This window comes from Ranitomeya imitator, chromosome 7, assembly GCF_032444005.1.
Source record: "Ranitomeya imitator isolate aRanImi1 chromosome 7, aRanImi1.pri, whole genome shotgun sequence".
Classification (NCBI taxonomy): Eukaryota; Metazoa; Chordata; class Amphibia; order Anura; family Dendrobatidae; genus Ranitomeya; species Ranitomeya imitator.
In genome coordinates, this window is record NC_091288.1 from 80,386,668 (window position 1) to 80,408,640 (window position 21,973).

General features: G+C 44.6%; 1 protein-coding gene across 3 annotated transcripts in view; it reads left to right on the plus strand.

Annotated features, from left to right (window-relative positions):
* MAP3K13 (mitogen-activated protein kinase kinase kinase 13) overlaps window positions 1–21,973 on the plus strand; it is a 170,854-nt gene that overhangs the window by 135,472 nt on the left and 13,409 nt on the right. For all 3 annotated transcript variants that reach the window (XM_069733548.1, XM_069733549.1, XM_069733550.1), the window contains exons 4-7: window positions 9,119–9,310; window positions 9,466–9,624; window positions 11,551–11,709; window positions 16,586–16,694. In XM_069733548.1, coding sequence (XP_069589649.1) covers window positions 9,119–9,310; window positions 9,466–9,624; window positions 11,551–11,709; window positions 16,586–16,694 — 619 coding nt within the window. The remainder of the gene's footprint in view (window positions 1–9,118; window positions 9,311–9,465; window positions 9,625–11,550; window positions 11,710–16,585; window positions 16,695–21,973) is intronic.

Below are 21,973 nucleotides of genomic sequence, written 5' to 3' on the forward strand. Positions count from 1 at the left end.
TGCTACCCATTACATGACTCATTCAGATACAGTACTTTTACAATCCTGTGAATGAATCATCCGTAATAACCCTTTTTGGGATGTTGTCTTGCTTGTAGGTTTATGATTAACAAAAATACAGATTGTCACTATAAAGCGTATATGCAGGAAAAAAAAAGAATATTGGCATTAAACTTTTCTTTTCCTGCTTTTTGTTCAGGTCTTTTGGCAAACAGCTTTCATTTGCAAAGGCATTGTAATAACGATCATTTTTAATAGTTCATAACAAATCAAGATGACATCCAGGTACACCCAATGGTAATTTTGCCTCTGGTACAAATAAAACATTAAGAAGGGTTGTCATATTAGGATAACCCAATTCCAAAACTGGAGCCCACTCATAGTCAGCTGAGTATAGTATTTTGAAACTCATTGTTAGGCTCATTAAGAGAGATGGATTCTCTAAACCTCAGGTCCATGTAGGCACACAGATCCCGGGCATTGATGCAGGAAGACATGTTGGCAGAGAGGACTTGGCACACTCTAGAATCTCAGGAGCAGCAAGATGGATGAAGGGGAACCCAGCAGGGACGGAAGCAAGTAAAAGCAAAGTATACACAGAAGGTGGAGCACACCAAACATTAAAGTCTAGAGTCTCAATCCCTAGACACGTGTGTCTAAATGTGCCTTAAATAGGTCTAGGGACATAATATTCCATGCCAGGCAACTTGCAAAATGCTACGTGGAGCACAATAGAGAGCAGCGGACACAAGGGATGGAAGCGTAGCCCGGTGTAACAGGCCATAGTATACCCCTAGTCCAGACTATACCCGGGGTTAAAGCAGCCAAGCTTGATTATACTCTCTGTATATTATGGCCTCAGCCAATTTATACTCTGGGGTATAAATTGGTCTAGGCCATTTCAAACCCATTCATGCCAGATTCTACTTTCCTTGGATATCAGCAGCGTTAAGTGATATACACAAAAATTACTTAATTTTTCAACATCTTATTGGGGGTTCAGGTTTGTCAGGTAAGTTATGTGAGAAGATAACGGACTTAAATCTTAAAGGTCTAAACACACAGACTTTTATTACTTGAGCCAGAAAAACTGCAGATGTAATGACTGTTGTCCATTACCAGTCACATTGTATTGTAAGGTTAATCTACATCATGCGATTAACACCACAAATAACTTCCCACTATGTGTAAGTCAGTTTTAAGTTGTTAAAAAATGGCATCTACCGTAAATTCTTTCTCATTAACATGGGTTCATAATATTGAGGGGTATATTGCAGCCTGGAGGGGTATAGTGTGACCTATGTTATTTTACACCCCTGGGTATAGTTTGGCCTAGGGCAGTTTATCCTCTGGGGTATACTCTGGCCCTGGCCAAACTATACCCAGCTTAAATCTTGAAAGGTGCTAATTTGGTCCGTTATACGGGGACACCCAGGACAGGTGTGTAAAGGCCCCTTCACATTAAGCGACGCTGCAGCGATACCGACAGCGATCCGGATCGCTGCAGCGTCGCTGTTTGGTCGCTGGAGAGCTGTCACACAGACCGCTCTCCAGCGACCAACGATGCCGGTAACCAGGGTAAACATCGGGTAACTAAGCGCAGGGCCGCGCTTAGTAACCCGATGTTTACTCTGGTTACCATGCTAAAAGTTAAAAAAAACAAACACTAGATACTTACCTACCGCTGTCTGTCCTCCAGCGCTGTGCTCTGCTTCTCTGCTCTCCTCCTGTACTGGCTGTGAGCCGGAAAGCAGAGCGGTGACGTCACCGCTCTGCTTTCCGGCTCACAGCCAGTACAGGAGGAGTGCAGAGCACAGCGCTGGAGGACAGACGGCTGTAGGTAAGTATCTAGTGTTTGTTTTTTTTTACTTTTAGCATGGTAACCAGGGTAAACATCGGGTTACTAAGCGCGGCCCTGCGCTTAGTTACCCGATGTTTACCCTGGTTACCAGTGAAGACATCGCTGGATCGGTGTCACACACGCCGATCCAGCGATGTCAGCAGGAGTCCAGCGACGAAATAAAGTTCTGGACTTTCTTCAGCGACCAACGATCTCCCAGCAGGGGCCTGATCGTTGGTCGCTGTCACACATAACGATTTCATTAACGATATCGTTGCTACGTCACAAATAGCAACGATATCGTTAACAATATCGTTATGTGTGAAGGTACCTTAAGGCTCATAGTCAGCTGAATGCTATGAGTGTACTAACTTGAACCTCTGGTAATTAGCTGTTACAGATACAGAAAGCAGCTGGCAGTGGCTACAGGATGAATTTAGTTTTACACAATGCCCATTCAAAAAATGGACAAGCATATAAGAGATGTTAGAGCTAAGACCAATAGAATAGGCAATGCACTTTATATTAAACTCATGGGTGTCTTTACTGTTAGGCTATGTTTGTCATAAGCTGCCAATCCAAACAGCTCCTAAATGTGACGTACATGAGATCTAAATTCAAGAGGTCAAGGCGTCCAATATATCAAACACAGTCTAGAAAAGTCTAAGGCCGGGTTCACATTGCGTTAGTGCAGTCCGTTCAACGCATACGTTAAACGGACTGCGTTAACGCAAGTGCTGAAAAAGATCGCGTTTATGCAATCGCGCTAGCGCAGATGCTCTATCTATGCTAGAGCTACTGATGGTGGCTGGTAGACACCGCTGACAGACACCAGATACCACTCCAGGGCAGTTCCCAGGTCTGCAGCAGCTGACCTGAGGGTCAGAGGCAGGATGTAATTTACCAAGAGGCGAGACAGACATGTGGCCAGATGGATCATCAGGGTATGGAAATATTAGAAATTTGCATTGTTGCAGTATTTGGGCACAATTCTATTGCAAACAAAAAATCGGTCTGAATGAGCAGCAGAATATAGGTAGATTTCTATAAGTCCGGTCTACTAAAAGGTGCACTACATGGGGCTCTGTCTAAGCACACATGAATTCTTATTAGATCATTTTTACTCATGTTTTTAAAAAATATTCCTTAATCTAACTAATTTCCTCCCCTTTCTACTTCCCACTCAACATTGTTGTTATTTTTCTTAAGATACCGTCACACTGAGCAACTTTTGAACGAGAACGATAGCGATCCGTGACGTTGCAGCGTCCTGGCTAGCGATCTCATTGTGTTTGACACGCAGCAGCGATCAGGATCCTGCTGTGACATCGCTGGTTGGAGCTAGAAGGCCAGAACTTTATTTCGTTGCTGGATCACCCGCTGTCATCGCTGGATCGGCGTGTGTGACGCCGATCCAGCGATGTGTTCACTTGTAACCAGGGTAAACATCGGGTTACTAAGCGCAGGGCCGCGCTTAGTAACCCGATGTTTACCCTGGTTACCATTGTAAATGTAAAAAAAAAAAAAAACACTACATACTCACATTCCGGTGTCTGTCACGTCCCCCGCCGTCAGCTTCCCACACTGACTGTGAGCGCCGGCCGTAAAGCACAGCGGTGACGTCATCGCTGTGCTTTACGGCCGGCGCTGACACAGTCAGTGCGGGAACCCTTGACGTCACTGCTGTGCTCTGCTTTACGGCCAGCCGGCGCTGACACAGTCAGTGCGGGAAGCTGACGCCGGTGGACGTGACAGACATCGGAATGTGAGTATGTACTGTTTTTTTTTTTTTTTTTTTTTTTTTTTAACTTTTACAATGGTAACCAGGGTAAATATCGGGTTACTAAGCGTGGCCCTGCGCTTAGTAACCCAATGTTTACCCTGGTTACTAGTGAACACATCGCTGGATCGGCGTCACACACGCCGATTCAGCGATGACAGCGGGTGATCAGCGACCAAAAAAAGGTCCTGATCATTGCCAGCGACCAACGATCTCCCAGCAGGGGCCTGATCGTTGGTCGCTGTCACGCATAACGATTTCGTTAACGATATCGTTGCTACGTCACAAAAAGCAACGATATCGTTAACAAAATCGTTATGTGTGAAGGTACCTTTAGTGCTGATGTTAATGCCAGAAGAGCTTTGTAGCTCACAGTTATTGAGTCAGAAAAGGGGAGGTGACTTTTATGAACTATGCCCCTCAGTACCCGGTGATCTCTGCTTTTTAGCTTTGAGGCTAGTTCAATAATACCACTCACAATTGATTGTGGAATATTTTGGAGTGAAAAAATTTCACAAAGTTATTTATTGCAATTGTTGCATCCAATTACTGGGCTAAGCTTATATTCAGGGCGCTTTTTAAAAAGACCCATTCTTTCACAAATCTTTCTAAAGGTCAACTACTTGCCTAGGATTTTGTACATTTCTGACTTTGTGACTGAATAAAAACATGAATTCAATGAATTAGAGGTCCCAATACTTTTTGTCCACATATTGACAAGTTTGAATGGAGGGGTAGTCAAACGTGCACACTGCTGCCTCTTTCCAAGACTATAGGACCTCTCCACCAGACCTATCCATCAATGTCAATGGCTGCTCACTTTCCCCAGTCCCACACGCTCGGTGCCTTGGGGTGATCCTCGACTCTGCCCTCTCTATCAAGCCACATATCCAAGCCCTTGCCTCCTCCTGATGACTCAAACTCAAAAATATTTCCTGGATCTGTGCATTCCTTGACCATGAAACCACAAAAACGCTAGTGCACGCCTTTTTCATCTCCCACCTTGACTACTGCAACATCCTACTCTCTGGCCTCCTCTCTAGCACTCTGGCACCACTCCAATCCATCCTACACTGCTGCCCTTCTAATCCACCTGTTTCCCGGTTATTTCCCAGCCTCTCTTCTCTGCCAAGCCCTTCACTGGCTTCCTATTGTCCAGAGGCTCCAGTTCAAAACCCTGACTATGACATACAAAGCCATCCACAACTAGTGATGAGCGAGTATACTCGTTGCTAGAGATTTCCCATGCATGCTCGGGGGGTCTCCGAGTATTTGTAAGTGCTCGGAGATTTAGTTTTTGTTGACACAGCTGCATGATTTACAGCTGCCAGCCAGCATAAGTAAATGTGGGGGTTGCCTGGTTGCTAGGGAATCCCCACATGTAATCAAGCTGGCTAACAGATATAAATCATTCAGCTGTGGCGATGAAAACAAAATCTCCGAGCACTAAAAAATACTCGGAGGACACTCAAGCGTTCTCCGGAAATCTCGAGTAACGAGTATACTCGCTCATCACTATCCACAACCTGTCTCCTCCATACATCTGTAACATGGTCTCCTGGTACTTACCCACACGCAGCCTTTGATCCTCTCAAGATCTCCTTCTCTACTCCCCTCTTATCTTTTCTCCCCACAACCGCATACAAGACTTCTCCCGTGCTTCCTCCATACTCTGGAACTCTCTACCCCAACACATCTTGTCTAAATTTGCCCCTTTCACATGTAAAGCGCCATGGAATAAATGGCACTATAAAAATGTATAATAATAATAATAACAATAAATAGATAATAACAGTGATGGATGAGTACAAGACTCAGATGTTTCCTTTATAGTTGAGACTAACTGGAGCAGGAGCACACATGCCCAACCACTAGAGTTGAGCGACTTTTACTTTTTTCGGATCGAGTCGGGTTTTGCGAAACCCGACTTTGTCAAAAGTCAGGTCGGGTGAAATCGGCCAATTATTGCGAAAAGTCGGGGGCCGACTGAAACACGAAACCCAATGCAAGTCAATGGGGAATCAAAGTCGGCAGTGAGTGGAGGACAGGAAAACACCTACAGTGCCCATTTTAATGCCAAAAACATCAATTCTTATCAATTAAGCTTGTCAATCTTAATTTACTTAATAATAATAGTTAGGCATTGAAAACTGGGGGTCATTTGGCTAAAGATGTGGGGGGGTAGGGCTGGCTCAAGATTTTTGTGGGCCCAGGAAACGTGGAATACGTCACGGCGATGGAGCACGGAGAGGTAAGTATTTCAACTTTGCAAGTGCTGTGATCCTGAGCAAGCAGGGGGGGCGCCCACTCGTTGGCACTGGCACAGGGCCCCTCATAGTACGGCAGTGTGTTTGACGGTGGGTGGCGCCTCTCACTGGCAGAGACACTTTTGCGTACTATGAGGGGCCCTCTGCCAGTGACGTCGCCAACGAGTATGCCCCCCCACCTGATGAAGGAACCTGCACTTTCATCTGCACCTTCCTCTTTGTCCCCGTGTAAGGTGGTATAGTATGCGGGAAGGGGAACCTGACTTTCAGCAGGGTCAGATTCTGGCTGTGTAGAGTGCAAGGGGAATGTAGTGGTTTGGGTCAATGTACCAGCAGACTCATCTAGCAGTGGCTGGGCAATGGGCAGGATGAGGAGGAAACACAGATATAGGCCCAAATAATAAAGTAGGCTAAATGCAGTTCAAAATTGGTAACAGGAATAAACAGGTGGCATTGCTTTGTTCAGAGGAGGAAAACTGTAATGAGTGGCGACACAGTTAGTAGGCCCAAATAATAAAGTAGGCTAAATGCAGTTCAAAATTGGTAACAGGACTAAACAGGCGGCATTGCTTTGTTCAGTGGAGGAAAACTGTAATGAATGGCAGACACAGTTAGTAGGCCCAAATAATAAAGTAGGCTAAATGCAGTTCAAAATTGGTAACAGGACTAAACAGGCGGCATTGCTTTGTTCAGTGGAGGAAAACTGTAAGGAGTGGCAGACACAGTTAGTAGGCCCAAATAATAAAGTAGGCTAAATGCAGTTCAAAATTGGTAACAGGGCTAAACAGGCAGCATTGCTTTGTTCAGTGGAGGAAAACTGTAATGAGTGTCAGACACAGTTAGTAGGCCCAAATAATAAAGTGGGCTAAATGTCTGCCAAAAAATTGTTCATAAATAAACAGGTGGCATAGCTAGGTACAGGGGTGGGTTCTTCTGTTGAGTAGCAGACAGTGGTAGTAGATGCAAAGCATTAACTGGTCTAAATGGAGTCCAGGGCCCCTGTATATTTTAACTATCATCTATCATTTCAACAAATTTGTATTGGCAGTGCCATTGAAGGATTTAACAGCACAGACTACACAGTGGTGGAGCAGGGAGAGGTAAGTATTGCAAGTGGTAGAGCACTGTTCGAGCTGGGGAGGAACACTCTTTCGTAGGCGGCGGGACTGGCACAGGGCCCCTCATATTACGACGGTGTGTCTGACGTTGGTTGTGCACCACCACCGTCAGAGACACTTCATTGTACTATGAGGGCCCCTGTGCCAGTGCCATCGCCCAAGAGAGGGCCCACCACCTGTCCAGGCAAACGGCACTCGCACAGGTGCTTGTGCCAGGTGGTGACCACGGCCCTGTGGGGGGAGTCAGCCCATTTAGGGAGGTATAAAAATGGCCTATGGTGGACATTCAGCAGCTGCAAATGGAGGAATTGGAGAAGTCAGTAAGAGGAGGCCAAAAGCAAGACATTTCTCAAGCAAGCTACCTATCAGCAGGGAAAGGTGGGGCAAAATAATTTGACCTCCAGCCTTAGGTGCTATTGTGCTTTTGCCACTACCACCAGATACACCACCACTACCACCACCACCATCAGTACCAGCTGGCAACCACTCTTCCACCAGACTTCCTCATTTTTTGGAAAATCTAACCAAAATACCAACCGTTATATGGTACTGTAAAACAAGGTAGAAGGTGTATATAAACTTGTTGAGAATTTAAATCTCCCTTTTTTTTGGGGGGGCGGGGGAACGGAACCAAAACTCAGGCCCTGTGCATAAAACAACACAATGTAAGTGGCAGAAAGTGGCTGGCTGATATACGACAAACTAACAGGACTGAAGTAGAACCACTTTGTGAGAATTTGAATCTCCCTTTTTTGGGGGAGACGGAACCAAAACTCAGGCCCAGTGCATAAAACAACACAATGTAAGTGGCAGAAAGTGGCTGGCTCATATACGACAAGCTAACAGGATTGAAGTATATCCACTTTGTGAGAATTTGAATCTCACTTTTTGGGGGGATACTGAACCAAAACTCAGGCCCAGTGTATAAAACAACACAATGCAAGTGGCAGAAAGTGGCTGGCTGATATACGACAAACTAACAGGACTGAAATATATCCACTTTGTAAGAATTTGAATCTCCTTTTTTGGGGGGAGACTGAACCAAAACTCAGGCCCAGCGTATAAAACAACACAATGTAAGTGGCAGAAAATGGCTGGAAGATATATGAAAAAAATACAAGGACTGTAGTACAATTTCAATCTCCCTACAATGATCTCAGGACAAGTATGGCAGCAATAAAAAGGACTGCTGCACACAAAAGTGTGGACAAATAAACAAGATAACTGTGCAGAAAGGAGCAACAGGATTTTTGCTTTTAAAAAAGCAGTTGGTTTGCACAGCAGCGTGCAAACAGTAATGCAGCTATCAGGTAGCCTTATAAGGCAGCCTAATAAGCTACAGAGCTGATGCACAAAAATATAGCCTCCACTGTCCCTGCAAAAAAATGGTGGTGTTGGACAGTGGAAATCGCTACAGCACAATCAGTTTGGGGGTTAATCTTCCCTCCCTAACTATATCCCTTCTTCTGATGAAGCTGCAGCAACCTCTCCCTATGCTAAGATCGGCAGAAGTAAGATGGTGGTCGGCGTGCACACCCCTTTATAGCCCCTGTGACGCCGCAGAAAGCAAGCCAATCACTGTCATGCCTTTCTCTAAGATGGTGGGGACCGAGACCTATGTCATCACGCTGCCCACACTCTGCGTCCTCCTTCATTGGCAGAAAAATGGCGCTGAAAGCGTCATATGAAACGCGACTTTTGCGTGCAGATCGGCGACCTCATGGCCGATCCCACACTAGGATCGGGTCGGGTTTCATGAAAACTTTGCCAAATGTCGGCGATTTTTGAATTTGTCCGATCCGTTTCGCTCAACCCTACCAACCACCACTCCATCAAAAACTCCTCTTCACTTAAAGTAAAGAGGATCAGGGGACATGGATCCCTTTTCTAGTGATTGTGGGCGTCCCAATAAAGGGGTACAAGCGATCAGACAATTATCAACTATCCAGTGTATAGGTTATAAATGCCCTATAGCTCCAACCACTAGAGTTTACTATGAGAACACATTATAATATCACATTGTGCTTGCTAGATATATTTTAGTCATGAGTGAGGAATTCATTGCTCATATTACTAACCTGATCTCTTGTACTCTCTTCTGTGCTCCATACAGAGGTGTTTGCACGCAGGCTCCATGTTACTGCCTTATCATGGAGTACTGTGCCCATGGACAGCTTTATGAGGTGCTCAGGGCTGGAAGAAAGGTCACCCCTAGGCTCCTGGTGGACTGGTCAAGTGGAATCGCTAGTGGCATGAACTACCTCCACCTGCACAAGATAATCCACAGGGATCTCAAATCACCCAAGTACGTTTAAAATATTTCATAATGTAAAAGCTGGCAGATTAACATTATTAGTGATAGATGGAGTATTGTATGGCCAAGCCAAATTATTCTCTGTGTTGATGTTAATCTCCATAACTTTCTCAGGCCAATACTGAGTACAATTGTATCCCTTCCAGTGTCCTAGTCACCCACACAGATGCAGTGAAGATTTCTGACTTTGGAACGTCCAAAGAACTTAGCGATAAAAGCACAAAGATGTCATTTGCTGGCACTGTGGCATGGATGGCTCCTGAAGTTATCCGCAATGAGCCTGTCTCAGAGAAAGTGGACATTTGGTAAGTAGCCACTATTGTATCTGACGTATGTGTGTCCTGTTCACTCCTCTTATATCTGGTCATATTACCTAGATTTATGTAATTTACGGTATTAAGGCTCAATGTACTGTATCTTCCAAGTTATTCAGAGCTTTAATAAAGCTTCAATATGTGTATATGGGGCACTACTCTACATCCACATGCCTTTTATTTCATAAGAAGACATGAAAAAAAAAATAGTTGCATATTCAATTTGGTGCTGTGATGGAAATATATATATTTCATATAGATCTCACTTGCATATATACTTATTTATACTCACAGCTAATATATGCACTTCAATCAATTGCTTAAAATGGCTGACATAAACTGATATAAGCCAGACAGACTGGGACTTTCCAGGCAAAAGCGGAACAACACCAGATGTACTAAGGGATGAAAAGACGTCTCAACTTTGTCCTAGATGCAGAAAAAGGCAACAGTTACACTTTAGTTGCTTAATCAGCATTCATATGTGCATTAATCACAATATTCCATCATATATATTTAGATAACCAATAACAGAGGAGCTTGACAATATGGTAATTAACTAACCACCCCCTTTCTATATGCAATTATAAAACAATGCATGTACAATAAACCATCAGTATTGGTGGAATGTTATTCTGTCACCATGGTGTACAGTGTCATTCTTGATGAGCATCCAAAATACTCAGTCTTATTGGGAACGGCCGCAGCACACACAGGGATAGATTTATACAACCCAAATTTCCATAACAGTGCCATATTACTACATAGATATTCTTTACATAACAGAGGCATCATACCACAGCACATGGGTTACATACTGATCCACAGTGGCTCTGCCGTTTGCATGACCACTAATTTCAAAAGGGCCAAAACAAATCATGATCCCCAGTCTAGCTAGGGCAAAACACGCTTTGAGTCTAGGGTAATGGGTTTGTTTGTAATGGCTCACGGGGGGTGATAGGTTGGGTATCTTAAGGTACCGTTACACTAAACGACTTACCAACGATCACGACCAGCGATACGACCTGGCCGTGATAGTTGGTAAGTCGTTGTGTAGTCGCTGGGGAGCTGTCACACAGACAGCTCTCTCCAGTGACCAACGATCCGGGGAAAGATTTCGGCATCGTTGAAACTGTCTTCAACGATGCCGAAGTCCCCGGGTAACCAGGGTAAACATCGGGTTACTAAGTGCAGGGCCGCGCTTAGTAACCCGATATTTATCCTGGTTACCATTGTAAAAGTAAAAAAAAAACAAAAACTCTACATACTCACATTCTGATGTCTGTTACGTCCCCCGCCGTCAGCTTCCAGCACTGACTGTGTCAGCGCCAGCCGTAAAGCAGAGCACAGCGGTGACGTCACCGCTGTGCTCTGCTTTACGGCCGGCCGGGGCTGACAGTCAGTGCAGGGAAGCTGACAGCGGGGGACGTGACAGACATCGGAATGTAAGTATGTACTGTTTTTTTTTTTTTACTTTTACAATGGTAACCAGGGTAAATATCGGGTTACTAAGCGCGGCCCTGCGCTTAGTAACCCGATATTTTCCCTGGTTACAAGTGAACACATCGCTGGATCGGCGTCACACACGCCGATCCAGCGATGACAGCGGGTGATCAGCGACCAAAAAAAGGTCCTGATCATTCCCCAGCGACCAACGATCTCCCAGCAGGGGCCTGATCGTTGGTCGCTGTCACACATAACGAGATCGTTAGCGGGATCGTTGCTACGTCACAAAAAGCGTGACGTTGCAACAATATCGTTAACAAAATCGTTATGTGTGAAGGTACCATAAGTGTTAGCCTCATGTTTGGCTTGTATTCTATTGTTAAAGGAGATGGCCCACCACCAAATCAAGTAGTTATTTATCTGCGCTTTGTGATGTGGTGGTGTAGTAACTTTTCTCTCATGATTTGTCAGGTCTTTTGGAGTCTTGCTGTGGGAGCTATTAACTGGAGAGATCCCGTACAAGGATGTGGACTCATCAGCCATTATTTGGGGTGTAGGAAGCAACAGTCTCCATCTTCCAGTTCCTTCTACTTGTCCTGATGGCTTTAAAATCCTCATGAAGCAGACATGGTAAGTGATGTCTCTATTGTCTGATAACTGAAAAACACAGTGGAACAAAATTAAATGAAATGAACAGTTCATTTTTGCACCTCACATGTATATATTTTTTATTTTTTGGGCATGGCCATTGATAAAATATTAAAATAAGCTTTGCCTGCTTATAACAGCAGTACTGCCTCTCCACCACTGCCCCTACCCTTTATTGTCAGGCTGCAGTGGTGACGTTACACGACTGCAGTCTGCAGGGGCAGCGTCACAATTACTGTGCATATAACTGCTGCAGCCATGCTGACTACTAATTAAATTTTTGAGAGTACTGTATATCTAAATTCTAAATTTTAAATATTTATTTTAATGTTGCTTTTGACCAGGTTATCTTCATTCATTGAAATGAGGGGAAACATTGGAGACTCTGCCACAGAAAAGTGATATTATCCAAAACTCATTTGCAGTTTGCAGTGCCGTTAATTTGATTTAACATGGAAATACCAAAGCTGTGTTCATATGCAAAGGTTATGCTGCAACTGAGAACCATACTGGCCCTGTACTTCTGCGGCTTTTCCATTGCTTCCCTGAACAATCACTTAATCTTGCCGTTTTACCTGCAATCCACTCCACTGTGCCCGGATAAGGCTTGTGACGTACCAAGCAACTTTGTTCAAAGTGATGAGAAAGGTTTTTCAGTCCAGCAAAATGAATTAAAAGCAAAAATTGCATTATTGTGACTTCATTCAAATAGCAGCATGGGCATAGAAAACTTTCTGACACTTTTCGAGAATGGCTGACTCTTAGGGTATGTTTCCACAGTCAGTAAATGCTGCGGGTTTGACACTGCGTACAGCCGCAGTGTCAAACCCACAGCGTCCAGATGTTACAGCATAGTGGATGGGATTTCATGAAATTCCATCTCCACTATGCATTCAGAGATGCAGGCGGTAGACCTGCGTAACCGGACATGCGGCGCGTCTTTATAGACCGCAGCATGTCTATTTATGATGTGGAGACGCTCCGTCCCCGCAGTGTAAATTTCCTATTCACTATCATTAGATGCGGTAAAACCACATATAATTATTAGTCACATGCATAATAACTGCGGAAACGCAGCATACTACGCATGTGTACTAATCTAAATAATGTCTTACTTTGACATTTAAGTAAGTTCGCGTCCACTGCAGTTCTCGCAATGACTAAGCTGACAGAGAGAACTGCAATGCATGTGACCGCCGGGGTTATCTTTGGTCACTAGGCTGGTTCTCACGGTCAGCTGACCGTGAAGACTGCTGTGCAGGTGACCGCCGGAGATCTCCGGTGGTCATCTACATGCTCTGCTGTATCTGGATGTCAGGCATCCAGATGTAGCAGAACTGGACTTGTCATGGGACACTTGTTATTAAGGACTACGTTAGACAGGAAGTATTTGTGTTGGTTTATTATTTTATATTACAGGAAATCAAGGGCGTCACAGGAATTAATAGAACAATAAATAAGGGAAACTGTGGTGTTTTATTTCATGAAAAGACTTTATTCTGGCTGTGTCTTTATTTAACCTGTATCAGATATAGGATTAGTAAAGGAGAGGTGTCTTATTGACACCTCTCCATTACTAAGTCGGGCTTAATGTCACCTTACAATACAAAGGTGACATCAACCCCCACAGCTATTACCCCACTTGCCACCACTACAGGGCAAGTGGGTAGGGAGAGGCTAAGTGCCGGAATTGGCGCATCTTAGAGATCTGCCATTTCTGGGGTGGCTGAGAGCTGGTGCTTTTAGCCGGGGGGGGGGGGAGGGGGGGGGGTCTGGACTATCCATGGCCCCTTCCTAGGCTATTAATATCAGCATGCAGCTATTTGCATAGCCTTTTCTGATTATTAATTTTTGGGGGGTCCCCCTATTTTAATAGCCAGTAAAGGCTAAGTATACAGCTGTGGGCCGATAGTAATAGCCTGGGAAGCTCCATGGGTATTACCCGCTTCCCAGGCTATAAACATCGGCATCCAGTGGCTTGCTTTCCCTCTCTGGTTTGGAAAATTGCGATGGAGTCCACGCTATTTTTTTTTTATTATTTAGTAAAAAAGGAAAGGACATTACATATTCCTCTCTCTGCTTTCAGGAATTTCCTGTGTGGCCGGTGTCAAGTGTGATGTGAGAAACTCACACGAGTCTCTCGCATCAACACCCGACACTCGGGACCGGAGTGTATGACTGCATGTATTTCTATGCAGTCGCACACGTCTGTCCAAGTGCTGGTGGCAGTGCCGGGTGTTGATGCGAGAGACAAGTGCGAGTTTCTCGCATCACATTCACAAGTGTGACCCCGGCCTCTCACGTACTTCCGGATGTGACACAAGATTCAACATACGTAAATTAGTACACATGCGTATTAAGCTGCGTTCCCGCAGTTATTATGCATGTGACTAATAATTAGATGCGGTTTTACCGCATCTAATGATAGTTAATGGGAAATTAACGCTGTGGAGACTGAACATCTCTACATCGTAAATACACATGCTGCAGTCTGGAAGGACGCGCCGCATGTCTGGTTACGCAGGTCTGCTGCCTGCATCTTTGAACGCATAGTGGACATAGGATTTCTTGAAATCCCATCCACTATGCTATAACATCTGGACGCTGCAGGTTGGACGCTGCAGATGTACGCAGCGTTCAACCCGCACCGTTTACTGACTGTGTGCACATACCCTATCTGCAAACAGGAAATCACTTTTTTTTCCTTCCCAGTACGCCACTGTGCATTCAGTCGGCACTCCACAGTAGCCAGCGTCTATTACCTCTGTGAGGTAACAGAGTTTGCCGCAGGTACACACTAGGTGGCGTTTAACCCACATGTGTCCAGTGCGATACCGCCATTTTGTGTCCACCATTACCGAGCAGCAGTTAACATCTCTGCACGGTGGACCCGAGGCTGCAAATGCACCTTATTTCTATCCTTTTATTATTTGGTGTGTTCTGCCAGCCCTAACACAGTATATACCAGATTCCATACAACATCCTCGTGAAATGGCCAAACAATGCAGCCTCATGTAATTTGAGCCAGGCAATAATGGGGTAGGCAAGAGTGCAGGTAATAAAAAGTTTGCAAAGTGAACCAAGAAGAGGAATGAGGACTGTGGAAATTGGGCAAGGCAGAAAGTAATCAAAAGCCTTGCCAATCAGTGCACCTAGGATGGTAGAGGTAAAGGAAAATGTATGGAACAAGCATACATATATGCTAGCCACCTTAGGGAGAGACCCAAGTTGGGCTAAATGTAGTACTTTCCGTTTCAGGAAAGCATCCACCTGGAACAAGCATGTCAAGAATGTAGTTTAGTACATGGTTGCATTGGAAGCCGTATTGATGGCGATGCTCCCTTGGTGCCACTTGGTCTGTGAAAGTATATAGAGCACCGGCCATGGAATACTGGAGCAATGTCATAGATAGTCCGTCATCGGTCCAGCGCTGTCACTCTTTACTCATTTTTTTTCTCCAGCCATTTTCTGGCTATAATATCTTTCCCATAATGTCAGTGATATTTGTATTATTCGTGAAATAAATCCTGGAATTAATCAGAATACATATCTGAGGCCCATTATGCTGTACTGTGACACATTTATCTACATCGTCTATACAGTAATTACCCCAGTTCATCTATTCAGTATTCTAATTTTAATCATCGCTTCCTCTACGTACAGACATGTTAATTATACGACTGTTTTTACATAAATTACATCGTTAGGATCTTGTGCAAAATATATGTATTAATATTTCATGCAGGCTATGGTAATCACTGGAAATGATATGCAGTCTGGGATATTGATTTGTGAATGATGTTCATAGGCAGAACATTCTAACAAATCTGTATACATGAAATATTTTGTATTTTCATTTTGCTTAAATTAAAAAATAAAAAATATATAAATATATGCAAGTTAAAGAGGCATTTGCCATCACACAAGATGACAGCCATCACACAAGATGACAGCCATCACTTTCTAGCAGAAGTCTGTATGAGTGCTGAGATCCGCAGTGCTGATTTTGTGCTGCTTCTCCCCTGTCCAGGCAGTATATGCTTATAGAAATAAAAGAACAGTAACCATTTAAATGAGTTATGCAGGACTATTTAACTTTTTTACTCTGGGCCTAAGAACTTAAAAGAAGGTAGTTGCTAATTACCAGCCTGTTGTGCCCGATGCCGATCCCTGCTGGCACAAAGCGGTCAAAGAACAATTTTGCGGCTTCCGCCATCATGAGGTCGACAAAGCAGCAAATTCTCTTCCGCTCTGCTGTGTTGATGGGGCGTGACTGAAGATGTCATACTGATTGACAGCCGGCTCCCCACTGCCTAACTGAGGAGCCGGCTTTAAATCAGTATGGCGTCGGCTGTCACACCCCACCGACAGAGCAGCTGTGAAGAGTAAGAGCTGTTCTGTAGACGCGGAGAAGCTGAATCGCCGGCAGGAGCGGTCGGTGACAGCTCTGAGCTAGCGCTGGGTAGTTGCCTCCATTAGCCATTAACTGCTTGTTAGTTTTAGGCCCACAGTAAAAAAAAAAAATAGTCCTGGACAACTTATTTATTGTTTTCTACAGAAAAAAAGTCAGTATTATTAAATGTTGTATACTGTATAAAAGACCAGATACAGTTTTTTTGTTAATATTGTAGTACTTGTAATAGGAATGCTGTTTTTGCCAAGCCTCTAATTCATTGTCTGTCCGGGTCTGCCACAGTAAGGCTATGCTCACATAGAGATTGCAAAAGCTGCTACATAAGAGACACAGTATAATAATAATATAATGTAAATTATTAAAAACTCCAATTGTTATATCAGATATATACTTCACATCCAAAGCGAGACTCTCAAATGAACAGTCTTCAATTGCACTTCATAGGCAAAGCAAACCCAGGAACCGTCCATCTTTCAGACAGATCCTCATGCACCTGGACATAGCCTCAGCTGACGTCCTGGGGACACCACAGGAGACGTATTTTAAATCACAGGTATGAATGCTATATTACTATATTTATCCTTTTTATTGCTTTTTATACTGGTTACTGCAATGGAACAAGAATAAAGGTAGAACAAGATTTTTCTCTTCATTTCCTCTTTAAATGCAAGTAGGTCAATAACAATGAGTTATTGAGATCTGGATCATTGCAGTGTTGCACATTGCCTGGATCTTGTTACAGCACTATCTTTCGCGCTTGGAAGGAAACAAAAGTTCTTAAAGGGTTTCTTCCCATTCAGCATTCGGCACACCATGATAAAGATGTTAGAAACTTTGAAACACAGTATTCTGTTGTGCAGAATGCTGAAAGGGGAAACCCCTTTAAATTTCTGGACATGCCAGAGCTGGTGTGTCACTCTCCACAAGGAGAAACCTTAAGGTACCTTCACACATAACGATTTCGTTAACGATATCGTTGCAATGTCACGCTTTTTTGTGACGTAGCAACGATCCCGCTAACGATATCTTTATGTGTGACAGCGACCAACGATCAGGCCCCTGCGGGGAGATCGTTGGTCGTGGGGAATGATCAGGACCTTTTTTTGGTCGCTGATCACCCGCTGTCATCGCTAGATCGGCGTCACACACTGTAACCAGGGTAAACATCTGGTTACTAAGTGCAGGGCCGAGCTTAGTAACCCCTTTATTTACCCTGGTTACCATTGTAAAAGTAAAAAAAAAACACTACATACTTACATTCTGATGTCTGTCACGTCCCCCGGCGTCAGCTTCCCTGCACTGTGTCAGCGCCGGCCGGCCGTAAAGCAGAGCACAGCGGTGACGTCACCGCTCTGCTTTACGGCCGGTGGCGCTGACAGTCAGTGCAGGAAAGCTGACGCCGGGGGACGTGACAGACATCAGAATGTAAGTATGTAGTGTTTTTTTTTTACTTTTACATTGGTAACCAGGGTAAATATCGGGTTACTAAGCGCAGCCCTGCGATTAGTAACCCGATGTTTACCCTGGTTACCCGGGGACTTCGGCATTGTTGAAGACAGTTTCAACGATGCCGAAGTCTTTCCCCGGATCGTTGGTCGCTGGAGAGAGCTGTCTGTGTGACAGCTCCCCAACGACCACACAACGACTTACCAACGATCACGGCCAGGTCGTATCGCTGGTCGTGATCGTTGGTAAATCGTTTAGTGTAACGGTACCTTAACTCCTTAGACCTCAGTCCAGAGCCTCTCATCTAGCCAAATCAACTCTCACACTTTGCACTGACGAGGGCCAATAGCTTGAAACACCGTGTCTGCAAATTGAGATTCTGATTTGGCTTTCATCCTAAGTCATATTGCAAGACTCGTTAAACGGTTGATCGTGACTTGTAGGATCACTACTTCCTCAGGTGGCGCTATAGAGTTCAAGTCCTCTTCCTCTCTGAAGAGGCAATTTGCATATGGACAGAGTCAAGCAGTTTGCTCTTGCAATATATTCACTTTTGATTTATTTCCTTTAGAAAATCTTTAGCTATTCCAGGCAGTGCATGGAAAAGAGGGAATTCCCAGCTCAAGACCACCAAACTATTAGTGAAAAAGCATCATGTCACATCTGTGCGGTCAGCTCAGATCCATGCAATTCTTCATTGCAAGCTAAATGAACATTTGAAAACCATTTCAAGGCGACCAGAACATTGTACTATTCAAGAGCTCTTGAAACGAGAAAACTCATTTTATTTCAATCTATTATATTTGTTAATAGATAATCATATTAAGGCCCCTATCACAAGTCCATTTTTTTGTGTCTTTGTGTCTGTATGCAGTCCGCTTTTTAAGGACTGCAAATACTGACACATGCACACTCATTGTATTCAATGGTGGTGCGCACGTCAGGTTTTTCTCACGGACCGTTCGTCTGTGTGAAAAACCCAAAGACATGTCCATTTTTACATACATCATAGACAAAATGCCTGCCGCACACGTGCACACTGATGACACATGGATCACATCCATGTGTTATCAACGTGACATGTACTGGCGCCTGGGTAAAAGCAGTATAGTTAGTTGCTGAAGACAGCTCTGATCATTGTCGCCTGGTCTCCCTGTGATCAGCACGACCAGGCAACAATGATCGCAGTTTTATTCAGCACCCGTTGTGTACATCGTGTGTAAAATAAAGAATTAATAAAAGAGAAATGGAGTGGGCTCTCACGCAATTTTGATAACCAGCAGAGGGAAAGCCCATGGCTGGGGGCCGATGTTAATAATCTGGGAAAAGGGACAATGTCCCAAAAAGTTCCCTGGCTATTAATAACAACTCACAGCTGTTCACACAGCCTTTACTAGTTAATTTATGGGGGACCACAGAAAACATTACACAGGTTCTCTCTATAAATTATAACCAGCAAAGGCTAAACAGACAGATGTGGGTTGATATTAATAGCCTTGGAAGGGGTCAGGGATATTGCCCCCCATGTCAGGCTACAAACATCAGCCCTCAGCCGCCCCAGAAATGGCGCATCCATAAGATGATCCAAATCTGGTGCTTAGTCTCGCTCTTCCCACTTGCCTTGGTGTGGTGGCAAGTGGGGTAATAGGGTTGGGGTTGATGTCAGCTATGTTTGTCAGCTGACATCAAGCCCAGGGGTTAGTAATGGAGAGGCGTCTATAAGGGGCCTCATTACTAACCCCATAGTAAGTTTTGAAATAAACACACAGCAATAATAAAATCCTTTATTTAACATAAATCTTTCCACACTCTATTTTTCCCATGAATTACTGGAAAAATGAAAATAATAATAATAAAAAACAACATATTCCTCACTTGTCCAATGAGAAGATCATCCATTTGTCCCACACCGTAATGCATCTGTGCTACTTCTGGATATCTTGATGAACGGTGGCATGATGCGACCACCCACCCTGACATCCAGGAGACACAGAGCTGAGCTTGGGGTGTAGCTTCAGTGATGAGCAGTAATGTCATAGAGGTTACTGCCAGTCACTGCCAGCTGTTCCCACACTCAGTTCACTGTGAGCCGTCCGATGAGCTGGGGTAACCTTCATGACGTCACCACTGTCACTGCACGAACTGTACTGCTTTTCCCAGGTGCCGGTATGTGTCACACAGGCGCACAGACGGCACACAGATGCCACACAAATGTGACACACGGACATCAAATGGATACATGTCACATACTGTACCTACATATGGACATGGACCATGGATCTCACAAGTACTGGTTTTTCTTGTACAGGAAACACTAGCACTTGTGAAGGAGGTCTAAACCAGTTTCCGCCTCTCGTTAAAAAAATCATGCTGTAGGTTCTAAAAAATTAAAGGGAACCTGTCACCCCGAAAATCGCGGGTGAGGTAATCCCACCGGCATCAGGGGCTTATCTGCAGCATTCTGTAATGCTGTAGATAAGCCCCCGATATTACCTGAAAAAGGAGAAAAAGACGTTAGATTATACTCACCCAGGGGCGGTCCCGCTGCTGGTCAGGTCGGATGGGCGTCTCCGGTCCGCTCCGGCGCCTCCTATCTTCTTTCCATGACGTCCTCTTCTGATCTTCAGCCACGGCTCCGGCACAGGCATACTTTGCTCTGCCCTGTTGAGGGCAGACAAAGTACTGCAGTGCGCAGGCGCCGGGCCTCTGACCTTTCCGGCGCCTGCGCACTGCAGTACTATCCTCTGCCCTCAAGAGGGCAGAGCAAAGTACGCCTGCGCCGGAGCCGTGGCTGAAGATCAGAAGAGGACGTCATGGAAAGAAGATAGGAGGCGCCGCAGCGGACCGGAGACGCCCATCCGACCTGACCAGCAGCGGGACCGCCCCTAGGTGAGTATAATCTAACGTCTTTTTCTCCTTTTTCAGGTAACATCGGGGGCTTATCTACAGCATTACAGAATGCTGCAGATAAGCCCCTGATGCCGGTGGGATTACCTCACCCGCGATTTTCGGGGTGACAGGTTCCCTTTAAGTAAAGCAATTTACTAATCATCTTCTATCGATACCTAAGTCCCCTGCTGATCTCAGCCAATGCTACAGTTAATGTTTGGATGAAGTGATCATCCTGCTATGGTCATACCGACAAGTAACCACTGCAGTCAATCGTCTTGGATAACAACAGTCGCACTCAAAACAGAAAGTCTTGAAATTTCTTTGCCAAAAAAACGTGGTTTTTTATTGTAGTAAGTGAACACCAATTTAAGAAATATCACCGCAGTATTTACAGAGTGTTTCAAAGTTTTCAGGGTAACGTTTCGACCCACCGGGTCTTTTTCAAACCCCACTTAAAGAAGAAATCATGAAGGGCACAGATCCCTGGAGGGTAGCAGGAGTCCCGTTAGGGGCTAGATTACGGCTGCAGCAGGTTTCTGCGGTGGTGGTGTGTGAAACCTGCTGCAGCCGTAATCTAGCCCCTAACGGGACTCCTGCTACCCTCCAGGGATCTGTGCCCTTCATGATTTCTTCTTTAAGTGGGGTTTGAAAAAGACCCGGTGGGTCGAAACGTTACCCTGAAAACTTTGAAACACTCTGTAAATACTGCGGTGATATTTCTTAAATTGGTGTTCGCTTACTACAATAAAAAACCACGTTTTTTTGACAAAGAAATTTCAAGACTTTCTGTTTTGAGTGCGACTGTTGTTATCCAAGACGATAATTTGGAGAACCCCTCCATGTTCAGTCTGCACCACCTATAGCGAGAGTGCACGTCTTACCCTTTACTACACTGTAGTCAATCATTGGCAGCAGTTGCTCTACGTTGGATAACTTCACTGTGCAAAAGGTATCATTGTGAAAAATCATTAAACGCAGTCATGATTTGTATAAGATTATGGCTTTGGCAGCTTAGCCGCCCTCAAGTACATGGGGCTGAGCTGCAGCACTAGACACAAACTATGAGCAGGAGTGGTGCTGTTTGTTGGGTGTAAAACGAAAAAAGCAGTACATTTAGGCTACATGCACATATTGAGTATTTGATCACTATTTTACCTCAGTATTTGTAAGCCAAAACCAGGAATGGAACAATCAGAGGAAAAAGCACGGTGGTGCAGTGGTTAGCACAGCAGCCTTGCAGCGCTGGGGTCCTGGGTTCTAATCCCACCCAGGACAACATCTGCAAAGAGTTTGTATGTTCTCTCCGTGTTTGCGTGGGTTTCCTCCAGGTACTCCGGTTTCCTCCCACATTCCAAAGACATACTGATAGGGATTCTAGATTGTGAGCCCCAATGGGGACAGTGATGATAATGTGTGCAAAACTGTAAAGCGCTGCGGAATATGTTAGCGCTATATAAAAATAAAGATTATTATAATAAAAGCACGTCACCACTT